General features: G+C 37.1%; 1 protein-coding gene across 4 annotated transcripts in view; it reads right to left on the bottom strand.

Annotated features, from left to right (window-relative positions):
* The window catches only part of LOC109055070 (membrane-associated guanylate kinase, WW and PDZ domain-containing protein 2), a 63,557-nt gene that overhangs the window by 9,109 nt on the left and 40,928 nt on the right, over positions 1-13,520 (bottom strand). For all 4 annotated transcript variants that reach the window (XM_042730056.1, XM_042730057.1, XM_042730058.1 and 1 more), the window contains exons 8-13: positions 13,384-13,449; positions 12,964-13,131; positions 11,321-11,849; positions 10,042-10,612; positions 9,888-9,951; positions 8,224-8,604 (exon numbers count right to left, since the gene is read on the bottom strand). In XM_042730056.1, the coding sequence (XP_042585990.1) occupies positions 8,224-8,604; positions 9,888-9,951; positions 10,042-10,612; positions 11,321-11,849; positions 12,964-13,131; positions 13,384-13,449 (1,779 nt within the window). The remainder of the gene's footprint in view (positions 1-8,223; positions 8,605-9,887; positions 9,952-10,041; positions 10,613-11,320; positions 11,850-12,963; positions 13,132-13,383; positions 13,450-13,520) is intronic.

Genomic DNA, 13,520 nt, shown 5'->3' with positions numbered 1-13,520 from the left:
TAAAAGTCCTTTCAATATGAGAAGGTGTGAAGCTGTGAAAAACAGACGAGGGGTATAGTTACAAAATGAGCGGAGGACAGTCGTAATCACGGCTGTCACTGAAAATCATTAGTTTCACACAATGAGTCACACAGAATCAGCCTCCGGAAACACTTGAGTGCTGAATGAGACAGCTGACGTATGTGTGTGAGTGTGTATAAAGAGCAGACCACATTTACATTTCTTCTGAATCACTGTTGCTAAGACAATGTACATGAATTATTAACAACCCTTAACCTTTTAAAACTTTAGCCTCTCCTTCTTATTGCTCACACTCTTGCCCTTCACTTTCCTTCCTTTCATCTCATGTCACCTGTCTTTTTCTCTCTCATTTCTTTACATTTCCTCTCTCTTCAATCCCTCCATCCCCCATCCTTTGCTACTCTTTCAGTTGAAGCAGCTGTTCTATTGAGTCAGTCATTATATAGGCCATCAGACCCAGAAAACCCAACCTGCATGCAAAGCACAAAATCATTCAGCTATAACCACACTTGCATTACAGTCAGAGTCCAAAATGTACTTTTTGATGTTAATGCCAATGGCGAGAGAAATGGGAAAATGTACCAACTATAAATACTTATTACCAGACAGTAAACTGTATTTTGTATTCCATATTTATTCAGCCTCAAGTTGTTCCAAACCTGTATGATTCTTTCTTCTTTTAAACACACGTAAGATATTTTGAAGAATATTGGTAACAAAAAGGAAGCAAAAGGAGACACTCTGTAGCTCCAGTTAGTAATATTTCGAGCCACGTGACTCTTCATCAGACAAGAATGTTGGTAACCACTGACCATAGTATTTTATTTTTCAATACTATGGAAGTCAATGGCTGCAGAAAACTATTTGGTTACCAACATTCTTCAAAATATCTTCTCTTGTGCTCAACAGAAGAAAGAAACTCACCCAGGTTTGAAAGAATATGATGGTGACAGATTTTTCATTTTGGGTGAACTATCCCTTTAAGAATGATGCTCTGTTGAGATCTGCTTTGATGAAAATTATTACAATATAAACAAATGTTTTTCACACAAATAAAGCCAAACATCATATATCCTCATAGACTAGGTTTGAAGTATTGTCGGCATATGCTTTCCTCACATTAATGCCGACAAATGAGCCACAATTTAAGACACAGGCACATACAATTAGTCTTGATATCCTGGAAAACACTGGAGCACTTTTATACAGGCATGCAAGTTATGGAGTTAAGCTGAACCATGTGAACAGCACAAGATACTTCTTATTCACATAAGAGACCTGTCTTTTAGTCCATGCATGTTAGGCCATCTTTATGTTAAAACACACCAAACCATTGATAAAAGTCACTTTTAGCAGATATACATATGCACAATTTAGATTGTAATTTAGACACATATTAGATTCCAGGAAAATGAAGCAAAAATATTGATGAATTTTTCTGCTCAGTAAATATTTCTGTCAATCAAATGCTTGATTTGGCTGTAGGCGTGAGACATGAGGTAATCACAGCTTTGCTGATATTCAGAGCAATTTTCAAAAAATACACAAAAATACAAAAAAGTTAACAATGAGCAACTGTAGACACAATGTTTTAAACACAATGTAGATGCAATATTAGCAGTTACTTTGTCAGTTATTCCTCCGCCAACCTAAACGGTTCCGAACAAATTCAAAAGTAAATGAACTCTTGAGATGCCAAGCAAGACAGAGTAGTGGCATTTCATTCTGGAGTGAACTAGTCTTTTTGAAAAAATCAACTGAGTGAATGATTCAATGACTTATTCAGTTCCTGAATAAACCAGTGTTTTCAGACAAATCAGTTGAATGAATAAGTGACTCATTCACTCAGAAACACAGGGCCCTATTTTAACGATCTAAACGCAAAGTGTAAAGCGCATGGCGCAGGTGCACTCAGGGCATTTCCAAATCCACTTTTGCTATTTTAACGACGGAAAAACGGTTTGCGTGCCCGGGCGCATGGTCTAAATGGGTTGTCCCTATTCTCTTAATGAGTAATGGGTGTTTTTTGGGTGTAACGTGCAATAAACCAATCAGAGTCTCGTCTTCTATTCCCTTTAAGAGCCAGTTGCGCTCATGCCATGACAGATTTGCTATTTACACAGCGGAATTTGGCAAGCGCAAAGACAGAACGCGTCTCCGAGATGAAAAGGAGCTGCTCATGTACGAGCAAATAGATAGCCTAATTCTGATACATGCGATGACTATCCATTATGACGTGTAGGCATTTTTATATTTAATTAGCCTACAAAAAATTCTTATGCATTGCCTTTAATTTTTAATATTTGGCATGTTTGTGTTCTGCTGTGCGTCCCTGTGTTTAATAAGCAGCGTGTACGTGCGTTGTGGACCCGCCTATATTAACACGCTCTTTAAATAACAAAGAAAAAACATTGCGCCAGACTTTAGACCAGGTTTGAGTTGGTCTATGGTGCAGTCTATTTTCAGCTCCATAAAATAGCAATGCGCCAACAATGCACCTGAACACACCTCTTTTTTAGACCAGCACGCCCATGGGCACACAAATGGGCGCAAATGCATTTGCTAATGAAACGACGTGGCGCTGGACAGGAAAATGCGAACGGCGCTCGACACATTGCGCTGGGTGTATGATAGGGCCAACAGTCACTTGTCGCCACCTACTATCTAACTATATGACATGCATAAAGTGTCGCTGTAAAATAACTACTACACAAACTGACAAGTCTATCTGAAACACAGACGAGCGCAGTGATACAAACAGGGTGGCCTTTGACAACGATGAAAGTTTCTAACATAGTAGTAGTCTTTGTACATCTTCATCTCAATAATAAAAGTGCTCCACAGCTGCTGAAATGCACTGGCTGGCACTGTAACACCGTTCACTTCAGAAGACCAGAGCTGCATACTAAAATACAAGAGAGAGACTGAGAGGGACAAGAGAAAGACATAGAGAGTGTGTCTGATGCTCATTATGAACCCATGTAGCAATGCAGCAGCAATTTTTCCCAGTACCACCAACAGACTGGATCTAACAATATATATGTAAAAGCTATGGCTGTAGAAATACTGACAACTGTTAATAACTGACTAACAATGCTGTTGTAGACAACTACAGGTTTATGTTGGCATAACTGCCACTTTAGTCAACACAAAATGTTTTTTGCAATTCATATTACCAACATAATTTGATGTATTTCAATGAAATAAGATATTAAATTCACATTTAACAACCACTAATGCACTAAAAATCTAATTACTCATGACATGAGGAACATGTGCATAACTTGTGAGAAACATACACAAAACATTTCTGACGGTGCCAGCAAACTTGGAACTGTAACCAATTGAAAAAAAGCAGTCTGTCGAAGAAATACATTACTCATCAAATGCTTATGAGGCAATCATAGCAAAACATTATTAAAGATTACAAGCCTCAGAATTCAGTTACTGCAATGTTTGTCTAAAACACTTTGTCACAACTGAAGAAGATGTATGAACAAGAACTGGCATGAATGAGATGAGGATCTCGCTTATCTTGCTAGTTAATGAACAGAAGATGTTCTGCAGATTGATTTAGCTACAATGCAGTACTGCTATACCTGAAGCTAAGAGCAGAAAACGCAGTGGGTTTTTCCACTGTCACAATAATATGTGCATAAGTGTGTATTTTGTGGTCTAGTGCTGTCTGTTCCAGTCACACTTTGGGCCTTAAGAACAGATTTCTGACAGCAAAGGCCAACCAAACTAATTTTGACAATTCTACAAAGCAACTATAAAATCATACAAATATATTGCTGTTGCGTAAATAGTTTCTATACATAAATATCAGATTTTTAAATACATAAAATGCACACACACAAATTAGTTTTTCTGTTATGGTAGGGGTCTTTCCAATAACTTTACTCGTTTTTATACTGAGCGAATGATCTTTCTATCCCCTAATAAACTGTATAAATTATTTCTTAACATATGAACACAAATCTATACCCAAACATATAAAAACACACTGCAGATATCATGTCAACAGTTAAAATTAACAGGCCATAGAGCCTATTAAATCTTACAATAATCATATACCGTAAAACGCTACATATCTCTGCCTTTAAAAACATCTGCATCACTACTAACATTCTCCTAACAGAAATATGACAGCAAGCTGGATATCAATTTAAGAAATAAGGGATGAAAAATCAAGAAAAATAAATACATATTTACGTTTAGAGTCCTTCACACTTTTCAAGGCAGACTGCAGTCTCTCCAGCATGGCTTGATGTGTGTGTATTAGTGTGTGTGTGTGTGTGTGTGTGTGTGTGTGTGTGGAGGCAGGGTCCCGATCCCGGATCACACTCCGCTTAAATCGCAACACATGTGAGAGCGATCACGCGGAAGGGTCATAATGAAAAAACGAATGGAGGGCATAGACAAACAAATAAGCAAATGAAAACAAAACAGAACGAGCCTCTGTCTTGCCATGCAAGCGAGTCGCTTACTGTAACGGGTTCATTTTCCTTTGGCATCTGGAGTCGGTGAATAAGAGGGAGGGAGGGAGGGGGGTGGACAAGCAGAGAAAAGGAGGGAATAAAGACAGAGAGATGGAGATAAGAGGAGGGGCGATAAGAGAGCGAACGAGATGAACGATTTAATCCATGGACCACTGCAGAGCGGGGGGTGTGCAGATCAGCGAAAGACAGCGAGAGAGAGAGAGAGAGAGAGAGAGAGAGAGAGAGAGAGAGAGAGAGAAAGAGAGAGACCTACATGCACATATGTGTGTAATCTGACTTTGGCACTGCTGATGTATGCTGTTCATGCCAAAAAAAAAAGCATTTGAGTCATTGAAATTAATGCTGTATCAGCACAGTGCATGCGACGGCACTGGTGCACCATGAGAATAGTTCATGTAATAATAGGGATATTAAAAAATTTAAGTGAATATGGACTGGGTCTTACTCCAAAATGACATAAAAGCATTAAAATGCACACACACACACAAATAAAATAAAATAATTACAGAAAACAAATGCTACAGTACAAACCCGTTAATTAGTTAACTGTAAGTCACCTTACCACATATAATAAAAAACTGTAAATTATTTTACTAAATCACATAATATTTAAATCTGATGTAAAATACTATAAAATATATTAGTTTTAATATACATCGATAATGGCGGGGGACTGTCCTGGAAGAGAAGAAATCGTTTAATAAAATCATTATTTTTGTTTTCTTTGTGTGCAAAAAGTATTCTTGTAGCTTTGTAAAATTACAGTTGAACCACTGATGCCACATGGACCATTTTAACAACGTCCTTAATACGTTTCTGTGCCTTGATCATGGTAGGACCCTTGTTGTCTATGGGGGCTCAGAAAGCTCTCGGATTTCATCAGAAATATCTTAATTTGTGTTCCGAAGATGAACAAAGGTCTTACGGGTTTAGACCTTAGTGTTTTGTGTTACATTTTCTGTTATTTAGGGAATGTTTACTGCATTATTATACCATCATATGCCCTGGTCCTTTGTCTTTTTATGTATGACCCTGTACACATATATTATTGGTGGTTATCAGTACATTATGAGGTACAAAGCAGTCCACACAATGCGCAATATTCCAAATGTTATGAAGCCATATTATAACTTTGTGTGATAAATACACCAAAAGTTATCCACTGATAAAGAGAGATTAAACAAAGGGAAACAATGAATAAACAGATTTTCTGCCTGTTCATAACAAAGTTATTATATGGCTTCACAACACTTGAACTTCAGGGCCAGAACAGCACGGACTACCTTTATGAAACATTTTGGTGCTGTATCTGTCCCAGTCCCCATTCACATGCATTGTATGAAAATGAGTAGCCAGGACTAAACATGAGAAACAAAGTAACTTACGTTTAGAAAAACATGAGAGTAAATAATACTAAATTTCTATTTTAGGTGAACTGTCCCTTTAAGGGATCGACTGGCAGTGACACAACTAGGATAATCACTCTTATTGATTCATTGATCTTGTAACTCATGTTTTGCTTGCTAACATAATTCTCTCTCTTTTTATCAGTCTCCCAGTGTCTCCCTTGACATTTTTAAACAGACACCATTTCTGATTTTTATAAAGCTCTACAGTCATCATACAGCATGTTTTGATGGTATGATATGCTCCTCTGCACAGCCGTACACACAAACACACAAAACACACAGCTCAGGCCAAAACAATATAGGCTTTCTATGTTAATGGCACTAAAATATAATAATAATAATTTTTATTTATTCCATTTATATATAATCTCAAATGTTAACTCTCATTGTAACTTAGACTCTGAGGGTCTGTAAAACATCAGGACAGCACACACTCCCCAAAAGATTATGAAATCAAGTCATACAGAAGCGAAGCATCTGAGATATTGATATGCATGGAAACAGCTGTGACATTGGGGACAGGCACTTTTTTAGATGCTCAAGCTCTTAGTGATGCCATGGCCTCAATAAAAACCAAAGGAACACTGAGCAAAATGAGGTCATTGTGGGCTTAGGTAGGGGAGAGTGGGAGGGGGAAGGAGGGCTGCGTGTATCCGGGCCTGACTGTTGGCAGGCCTCAGTGTTGGCAGGCCTCTGTCTCACACTGTCAGTCAACCTAATACAGCTGCCACTGAATAAGCCCAATTATGCACATAACAGTCTACAGCCACTTTGAAAATTAGTCCCCATGAAATCAAACTTTTTTTCTTTTGCTTTTAGTAAAAAAAATGTCATAAGATATCTGTAAGCTAGTGTGCTCCAAAACATTAAGCATTGAAAACTTACAGTCTCTCACTTCTGACGATAAAGATCAACAATTTTTATGACAGCATTCTGCACTTCAGCTTCTCATCAGAATTTCTGACCAATCAAAAGCTTTCTAGGATCTGAAGCCTCCAACCTCTTAGACTATAAAAGACACTAAAAACATGGCTTAAAGGGATAGTTCACCCAAAAATGAAAATTCTGTCATTTATTACTCACCTCATGTCATTCCAAACCTGTAAGACCTTCTTTTATCTTTGGAACACAAATTAAGATATTTTTGATGAAATCCGAGAGCTCTCTGACCCTGCATAGACAGCAAGGATCCTTACACGATCAAGGCTCAGAAACGTAGCAAGGACATTGTTAACATAATCCGTGTGACATCAGTGGTTCAACTGTAATTTGACGAAGCTATGAGAATACTTTTTGTGCTCAAAGAAAATAATTTATTCAACAATTCATCTCTTCATCACCCTATAGCGTCATTTTGGAGAGTATCACATACGTAAACAATGTATGCAACGTATGTACGTGGACACATTGTTTACGTTGTTTATGCTTTGTACATATGATCCTTGCTATCTACAATATCTTAATTTGTGTTCTGAAAATGAACGAAGATCTTACAGGTTTGGAACGATATGAGAGGGTGAGTAATTAATGAGAGAATTTTTATTTTTGGGTGAACCATCCCTTTAAATCTGTTGCTTGTTCACACCGAGCGGCAACCTTCCAGTCTCTCTCGTGAAACCAACACAGAAGTGACTAAAACTGTAATTCATCGGCTGGCCGCTAGAGGCTAGCTCCAAAAGCGAGTCAGTCCCATAGACTCCCCATGTTAAAAAGGCCGACACTACAGAAGAAAAAAATGTGTTTACAGCCTGGTACAAAAAGTGGTTTTGGTCTATATAGCTAATTTTGCCCTTCATGACAACCGTGATGGGGGTGAATTTTTTTTATTATAACTTTTGGGCTTCAAAAATGCTCTTCTGAAATCTACGAGTGACGTCCATGTCCACACTACGTCCATGTTTTTATACAGTCTATGGTTCACAAATTTAGTATGTTATGTATGGCAAATAGCACATAGCGCACTATATAGGGGACGGGGAGTGATTCAGACTTTTAAAACATGCTTTCCATTGGGATGAATGAAATCTGGTTTCATGTCAGTTATGCTCTTCTTCCTGTATTGGACAAATATTACAAATGGACATAGATTTTTATTAATATACAAAGAACACGTGAAATTATTCAGAAAGATCAAGGGTTCGTTGCAGGCTGGATTTAAAGTTAATTCTACCTTACATTCAAGATTCAAGATTTTTTATTCGTCACATACATGTTTAATACAAAACTCAGGAAATATGTAGCATATCTAGCTACAGGTTACTGCATGGTGTTGATGCATTACAAAAACTCACCTTTGACATTCTCCACATCCTGAGAGGCTATAACAAATCCAAAGCCTTCACCTGGCTTCCTCTTCAGCTCCACCTCATACCCCCTCAGTGCAGGGGGCTGTTCTTTCTCCTCTGTTTTTACTCTGGGATTGAGTACCGTCCCCCCTTCCTCTGAACTCATCCAATCGCGTGGCTCTAGCGTGAGAGTGACAGGAACAGAATCCAGGAAGCTGGTGCTCTGGACCAATGAGGAGCGCACCAGTGCTGGAGAGGGTGGGGTTAAAGAGCTGCGCGATAATGGCATGGAGTCAGTGAGAGGGACTTGAGAGTCGGAGGCGGAGCGAGGAGGGGGAGGAGTCAGTCGTCGCACAGAATTAGGTGAATTGGAGAAATGTGAGGGGCCTACAAAGAAAGATTAATATTTGATGAGCAGGGATGAAGACTTTACACAATTTTATATATATACATATATATATATATATATATATATATATATATATATATATATATATATATATATATATATATAATATATATATATATATATATATATATATATATATATATTTTGACAGCAGCATTTGCATGACAAGATTGAGCAAAACCTTATGATTAGTGACGCAAGATATATTAGAATTGGCTGATAGATTTGACTGTTTAATGTTATTGAAATTGCAGAATAGGCTGATACATGTAGGCCAAGAAATTATAGACAAATGATCATGGGACACCACATAATTATATATATATTATTAAACTAAACCAATAAATACATAATATATGACATATAAAATAATTAAATGCAATAAAATAAAACAAAATACAAATAAATGTTTACTTTGAGCCTGTAAGTTTATTTTATCTATTGCAGACAAGTATTTTATTTCTTCATTCTAAACTAAACTAAACTAAACTAAACTAAAATAAAATAAAATAAAATAAAATAAAATAAAATAAAATAAAATAAAATAATTGCTCAGAGTCAAACATCAGGCATCATATATCATCAAACATCATATATTTTTCACTATATAAGATGTTTGGGTAAGATTTTAAGGATTATTTTTCTTCTAATCCACTGACTCTCAAAGTGTGGTATGCAGGCTCCCTGTAGTGGTACGCAGAGGAATCACTGAATTAAATATAAATTAATGTTAAAACACTTTTAAAAAGTTTGCAAGGTGGATAAATGATGCCTGTGTTAATTTTTTTGATCAAGTGCTGTATATTTTTTTACTTTACATTTAAGTACAGTGCAGTTTATATTTAACTTTAGGTGCAGTACATTATAATTTAATCATTTAAGTTTTTTATTTACCTGTATGTGAAAAACAGTATTTACAATGTTTAAAGTGCCCGACAATAATAAATATTCTTATTAGAAATAAAACTGCCACATCTTTTAACTGTGCATAGCTGTAGCTGAATAATTAGGTCTACTACGCTACTGTATTTTGTGATATGAAGCATTATTTCAGAAGATTTCAAAATGATCATATGGTCAAAGTAACAAATCTGCTTAATTGATCAAATAGTGCAGAATCTGAAATATTTATTGTACATTTCACAATCTTATAAATTCCTTAAAATTTCTAGCTTTAAGTTTATTTACAGGTATAAATGGAGAAAATCCCATATTTTAAATGTGGACACTGTATTATGAAATGGGTGAACATGTAACTTACCCCCTCTGTACACCAGCAGAATAACCTCCCCCTTTTTAGTGTGTTCTTGCAAAATCCTTTGGACTGAACCAAAGTACACCAAATAAATATACAATAATAATAAAAGTACACCATAACAAAATCTTAAGCTGAATACCATTCTCTTCATCCCTACCTGTGCAAAGCTGAGACTCTGAACATCTGCTCCATTGATCTTCACAATGGCATCTCCAGGCTGCAGTCCGATACACTGTCTGTGGTCCCAGACTTTCTTCACGAGGGTCTGTCTTCCTCCGTGACCTCCTGCCGTGACACTGAACCCCATATTGCTGCCCCTCTCACATTTAGCCAAAGCAACTGGGACTAATTCCCCACTACCAGCCATTCCTCCAACTCCACTCCCGTTCACAGCACTCCTGGCTCCCGGCGAAGGAATGCTGCTGTTCGGGCTGCCGCTGCTGGCACTGGCTGTGCCATTGAAGGTGAAGTAAGGCCCGTCAGAATGGGCGCTGCTAGGTGGGGTTAGCAGTGAATGCTGGGGTTTATGGAGATGAGAGTAGCGCCTTCCTCCTCCAGGAGAGTAAGAGATAGGGCCTGGACTTACTTCAGTGTGGGGCAGGGGAAATCGAGATATGGGTGGTGGAGTACTCGAGGAAAGGTCACTCTCAGAAGATTTGAAGGAGTGCAGGCGGAGAGGTGGCGGAGTGGACAGAGAGTTGTTGTTTTGGTTACGGATAAACGAGGCCCTGTGTAGATGAAAAGAGAGAGACCTTGATCTATCATAATCAGGGTTGAGGAGGGACGGAATATAACTTAACGTATTTAAAAATAGAAAATATAAGTAACTGCATTCAGTTATGTTTACAACATTGGTAACATCAGACAGCGTTTAATTCAAAAAGAATTTTGATTGAACAGCATAGAAACACTCTTATGATGTGTTCCTACAAGCAGACAGAGGGCGCTGTTAACAATAAAAGTCATTGAGGACTTATAACATACAGAAGTGCTTTGACCAATGGATCATGAATCCAATAAAAACAAAATTATGACAATATTTGGTTTGTCTATTTCTTACAAAAATTAACCATGTTTTTACTACAAATAAAACCAAAAAGCAATGGTTACTATAGTTAAAACATGGTTTTGCTACACTAACCATAGTTTAACCATGGAATTTATTACAAAGATATAGTAAAATTTGCTGACCTCAAACAGTAGTGTATGATGAAGGGTAATAATCCCCCCCAAAAATGTAATTGTAAATATTTTCACTTTTAAACAACACGGGCAGATTTTTCCACTTGTAAGAAGAAGTTATCTAATTAAATATGTTCCAAATTACATTTTACAGCAAGTATTCTGTGTAAACTGTAGTGAAATACTGTACATTTTTAACACAACTCTCCCAACCCTAACCATAGCAGTGACAATCATATATAAAATGCTCTCACCTATGGGATCCGATCGCAGACACCACCTCGCTGTCACTCTGGCTGGCCAGTTCTGCACTCTGTAGCCTCCTGATGCTTTTGGTAGAGCGTGGTGGTCTCAGGAATCCACTCCCATACCCATTAGAGTACTGGTATGGCTGTCTTGAAGGAGAACCAAATGGAGATGAATTACCATTAGCATCCAAACTGAACCTTGATGCCCGTACTCCGAGATTCCTTGAGGATCCCCTCTCAAAATCAGACCACATGGGCCCGTTGTGGTTGAGGTGTAGCTGAGCGTATGGGAGAGGAGCCTGGGCCTGGGGTTGGGTGGTGGTTGGTGGAGGTAGATGTAGTGACTGATCTAGGGATGCCGTTAGCCTAGGATTGGGCATCTTCGGACAGCCGTCAGAGTTATAGAGCATGGGGTAGCCTCTTCGGACAACAACGTCCACAGTGTGACCCACCGGAATGGCTTTCAACATTTCCACTACCTCTTTGTGAGAAAAGCCGAGCACACAGGTATCATTGATGTACACCAGAATATCCGCTGGAAGAGGCAAGAGATGATTAAGTGTTAAATTGCATTCATTATGAAGGTTTAACCGAAACTATTCAAATAAATAAATCTTACCTTCAACTAACAGCTTATATACAGACTACTTTTTAAAGGTTTGGAATCAATTTTAATGGTTTTGAAAATAATATTTTTTTATATTATTACAATTTTAATATTAAAATTAAAACTGAATTTTTTTTAATATTAATATTTTAAATGTGTAGAAATATAATTTATTCCTGTTTTCAGTGTCACATGATCCTTCAGAAATCATTCTAATATAGTGATTTGGTGCTCAAGAAACATTTCTTCTTATTATTAATGTGGATTCATTTTTTGTGGAATCTGTGACACGTTTTTCAAGTCCCTTTGTTTTATTTTTGATTAAAAGGAAATTCATTTAAATAAAATTTGTTTGTTTTATGAATAATTTGGAACATTATAAAAAATTTTGAATGCATTTGAATACATAAAAGCATAATTTGTTATGAATTAAACTTACAACTTATATATGTATAGAACTACAGTACATCTACTGCATATATATATATATATATATATATATATATATATATATATATATATATATATATATATATATATATATATATATATATAATTATACTATACTATAATAGACTTTTGATCATTTCCGGACTAAAAGCATTTACTTTCTTTAAAAAAGTATATATATATATATATATATATATATATATATATATAGTATTTCTATATACAGTATTAATCCATTATCACAATGCAAAATGCACTGGTCTAAAAATGTACTGTGAAACTCAGAATTCATAGATGCATGCAGTTGTATGTTAGTATGCATGTCACAATAAAGTGAGAGCATGTTCATAATGTCACATTTTTTCTTATAAATGTGTGTGTCGGCACACAGTGATAGCTGGATTACTCCATGCAGGCCATTAGGATAAGAAGGAGATCGAGACACTCGTTCAACAGAATCACACAATCACAACACTAATCCACAGTGGGACAGAAAGAGCAATGTGTATAAAGACAGAGAGCAGCAGCAGCCTTATTTGTAAGCACAGTGCTGTACTGCAGTGGGCGGCTGCAGAGAGATGTGGGCTGTTACCTGTGTGAAGGGTGGAAGGTCCTCCGGGAGTGATGCTGTAGATCTGCAGGAACTCCCTCCGCCTGCTGCCTCCCACTATATTGAAGCCGAAACCCCGTGAACCCTTAACCAGACAAGTGTGAACGGAGAAGCCTTTCAGTTCACTCGGCTGGTCTGTAAACTCTGCCACTGCAAAGCAAGAGCAAAAAGATGGTGACCGGTTTAAACATGACAGGTTATTAGGAAAAATGAACCAACCGAGAGTAAAGAAAAGAAGAAATGACTGACATTATATAAGATGGATGGTAAAAGGTGAAGAAAAATATAGCATTTTTCCAGAGAGGAGTGAATCTAAATTCTGTCCCGTTGGCTCAACTGCTAGCACTGCTAATATCATGGGACCAAATCCCAGGGAACATACAAACTGACAAAAATATATACCTTCAATGCACTGTAAGTTGCTTTGTAAGTCTTTAAGTGTCTGCCAAAAGCATGAATGTGAAATGTCTGAAGGAAAAGAGAGGTAGAAGTACAGAGAAAGGTAAGCATATGCATGTCTGAGCATAAACTGTTCAAGC

The sequence above is a fragment of the Cyprinus carpio genome, chromosome B8, assembly GCF_018340385.1.
Source record: "Cyprinus carpio isolate SPL01 chromosome B8, ASM1834038v1, whole genome shotgun sequence".
NCBI classification, from domain to species: Eukaryota; Metazoa; Chordata; class Actinopteri; order Cypriniformes; family Cyprinidae; genus Cyprinus; species Cyprinus carpio.
The sequence above is the reverse complement of the archived record's forward strand: the minus strand, read 5'-3'. Positions and strand labels throughout refer to the sequence as shown.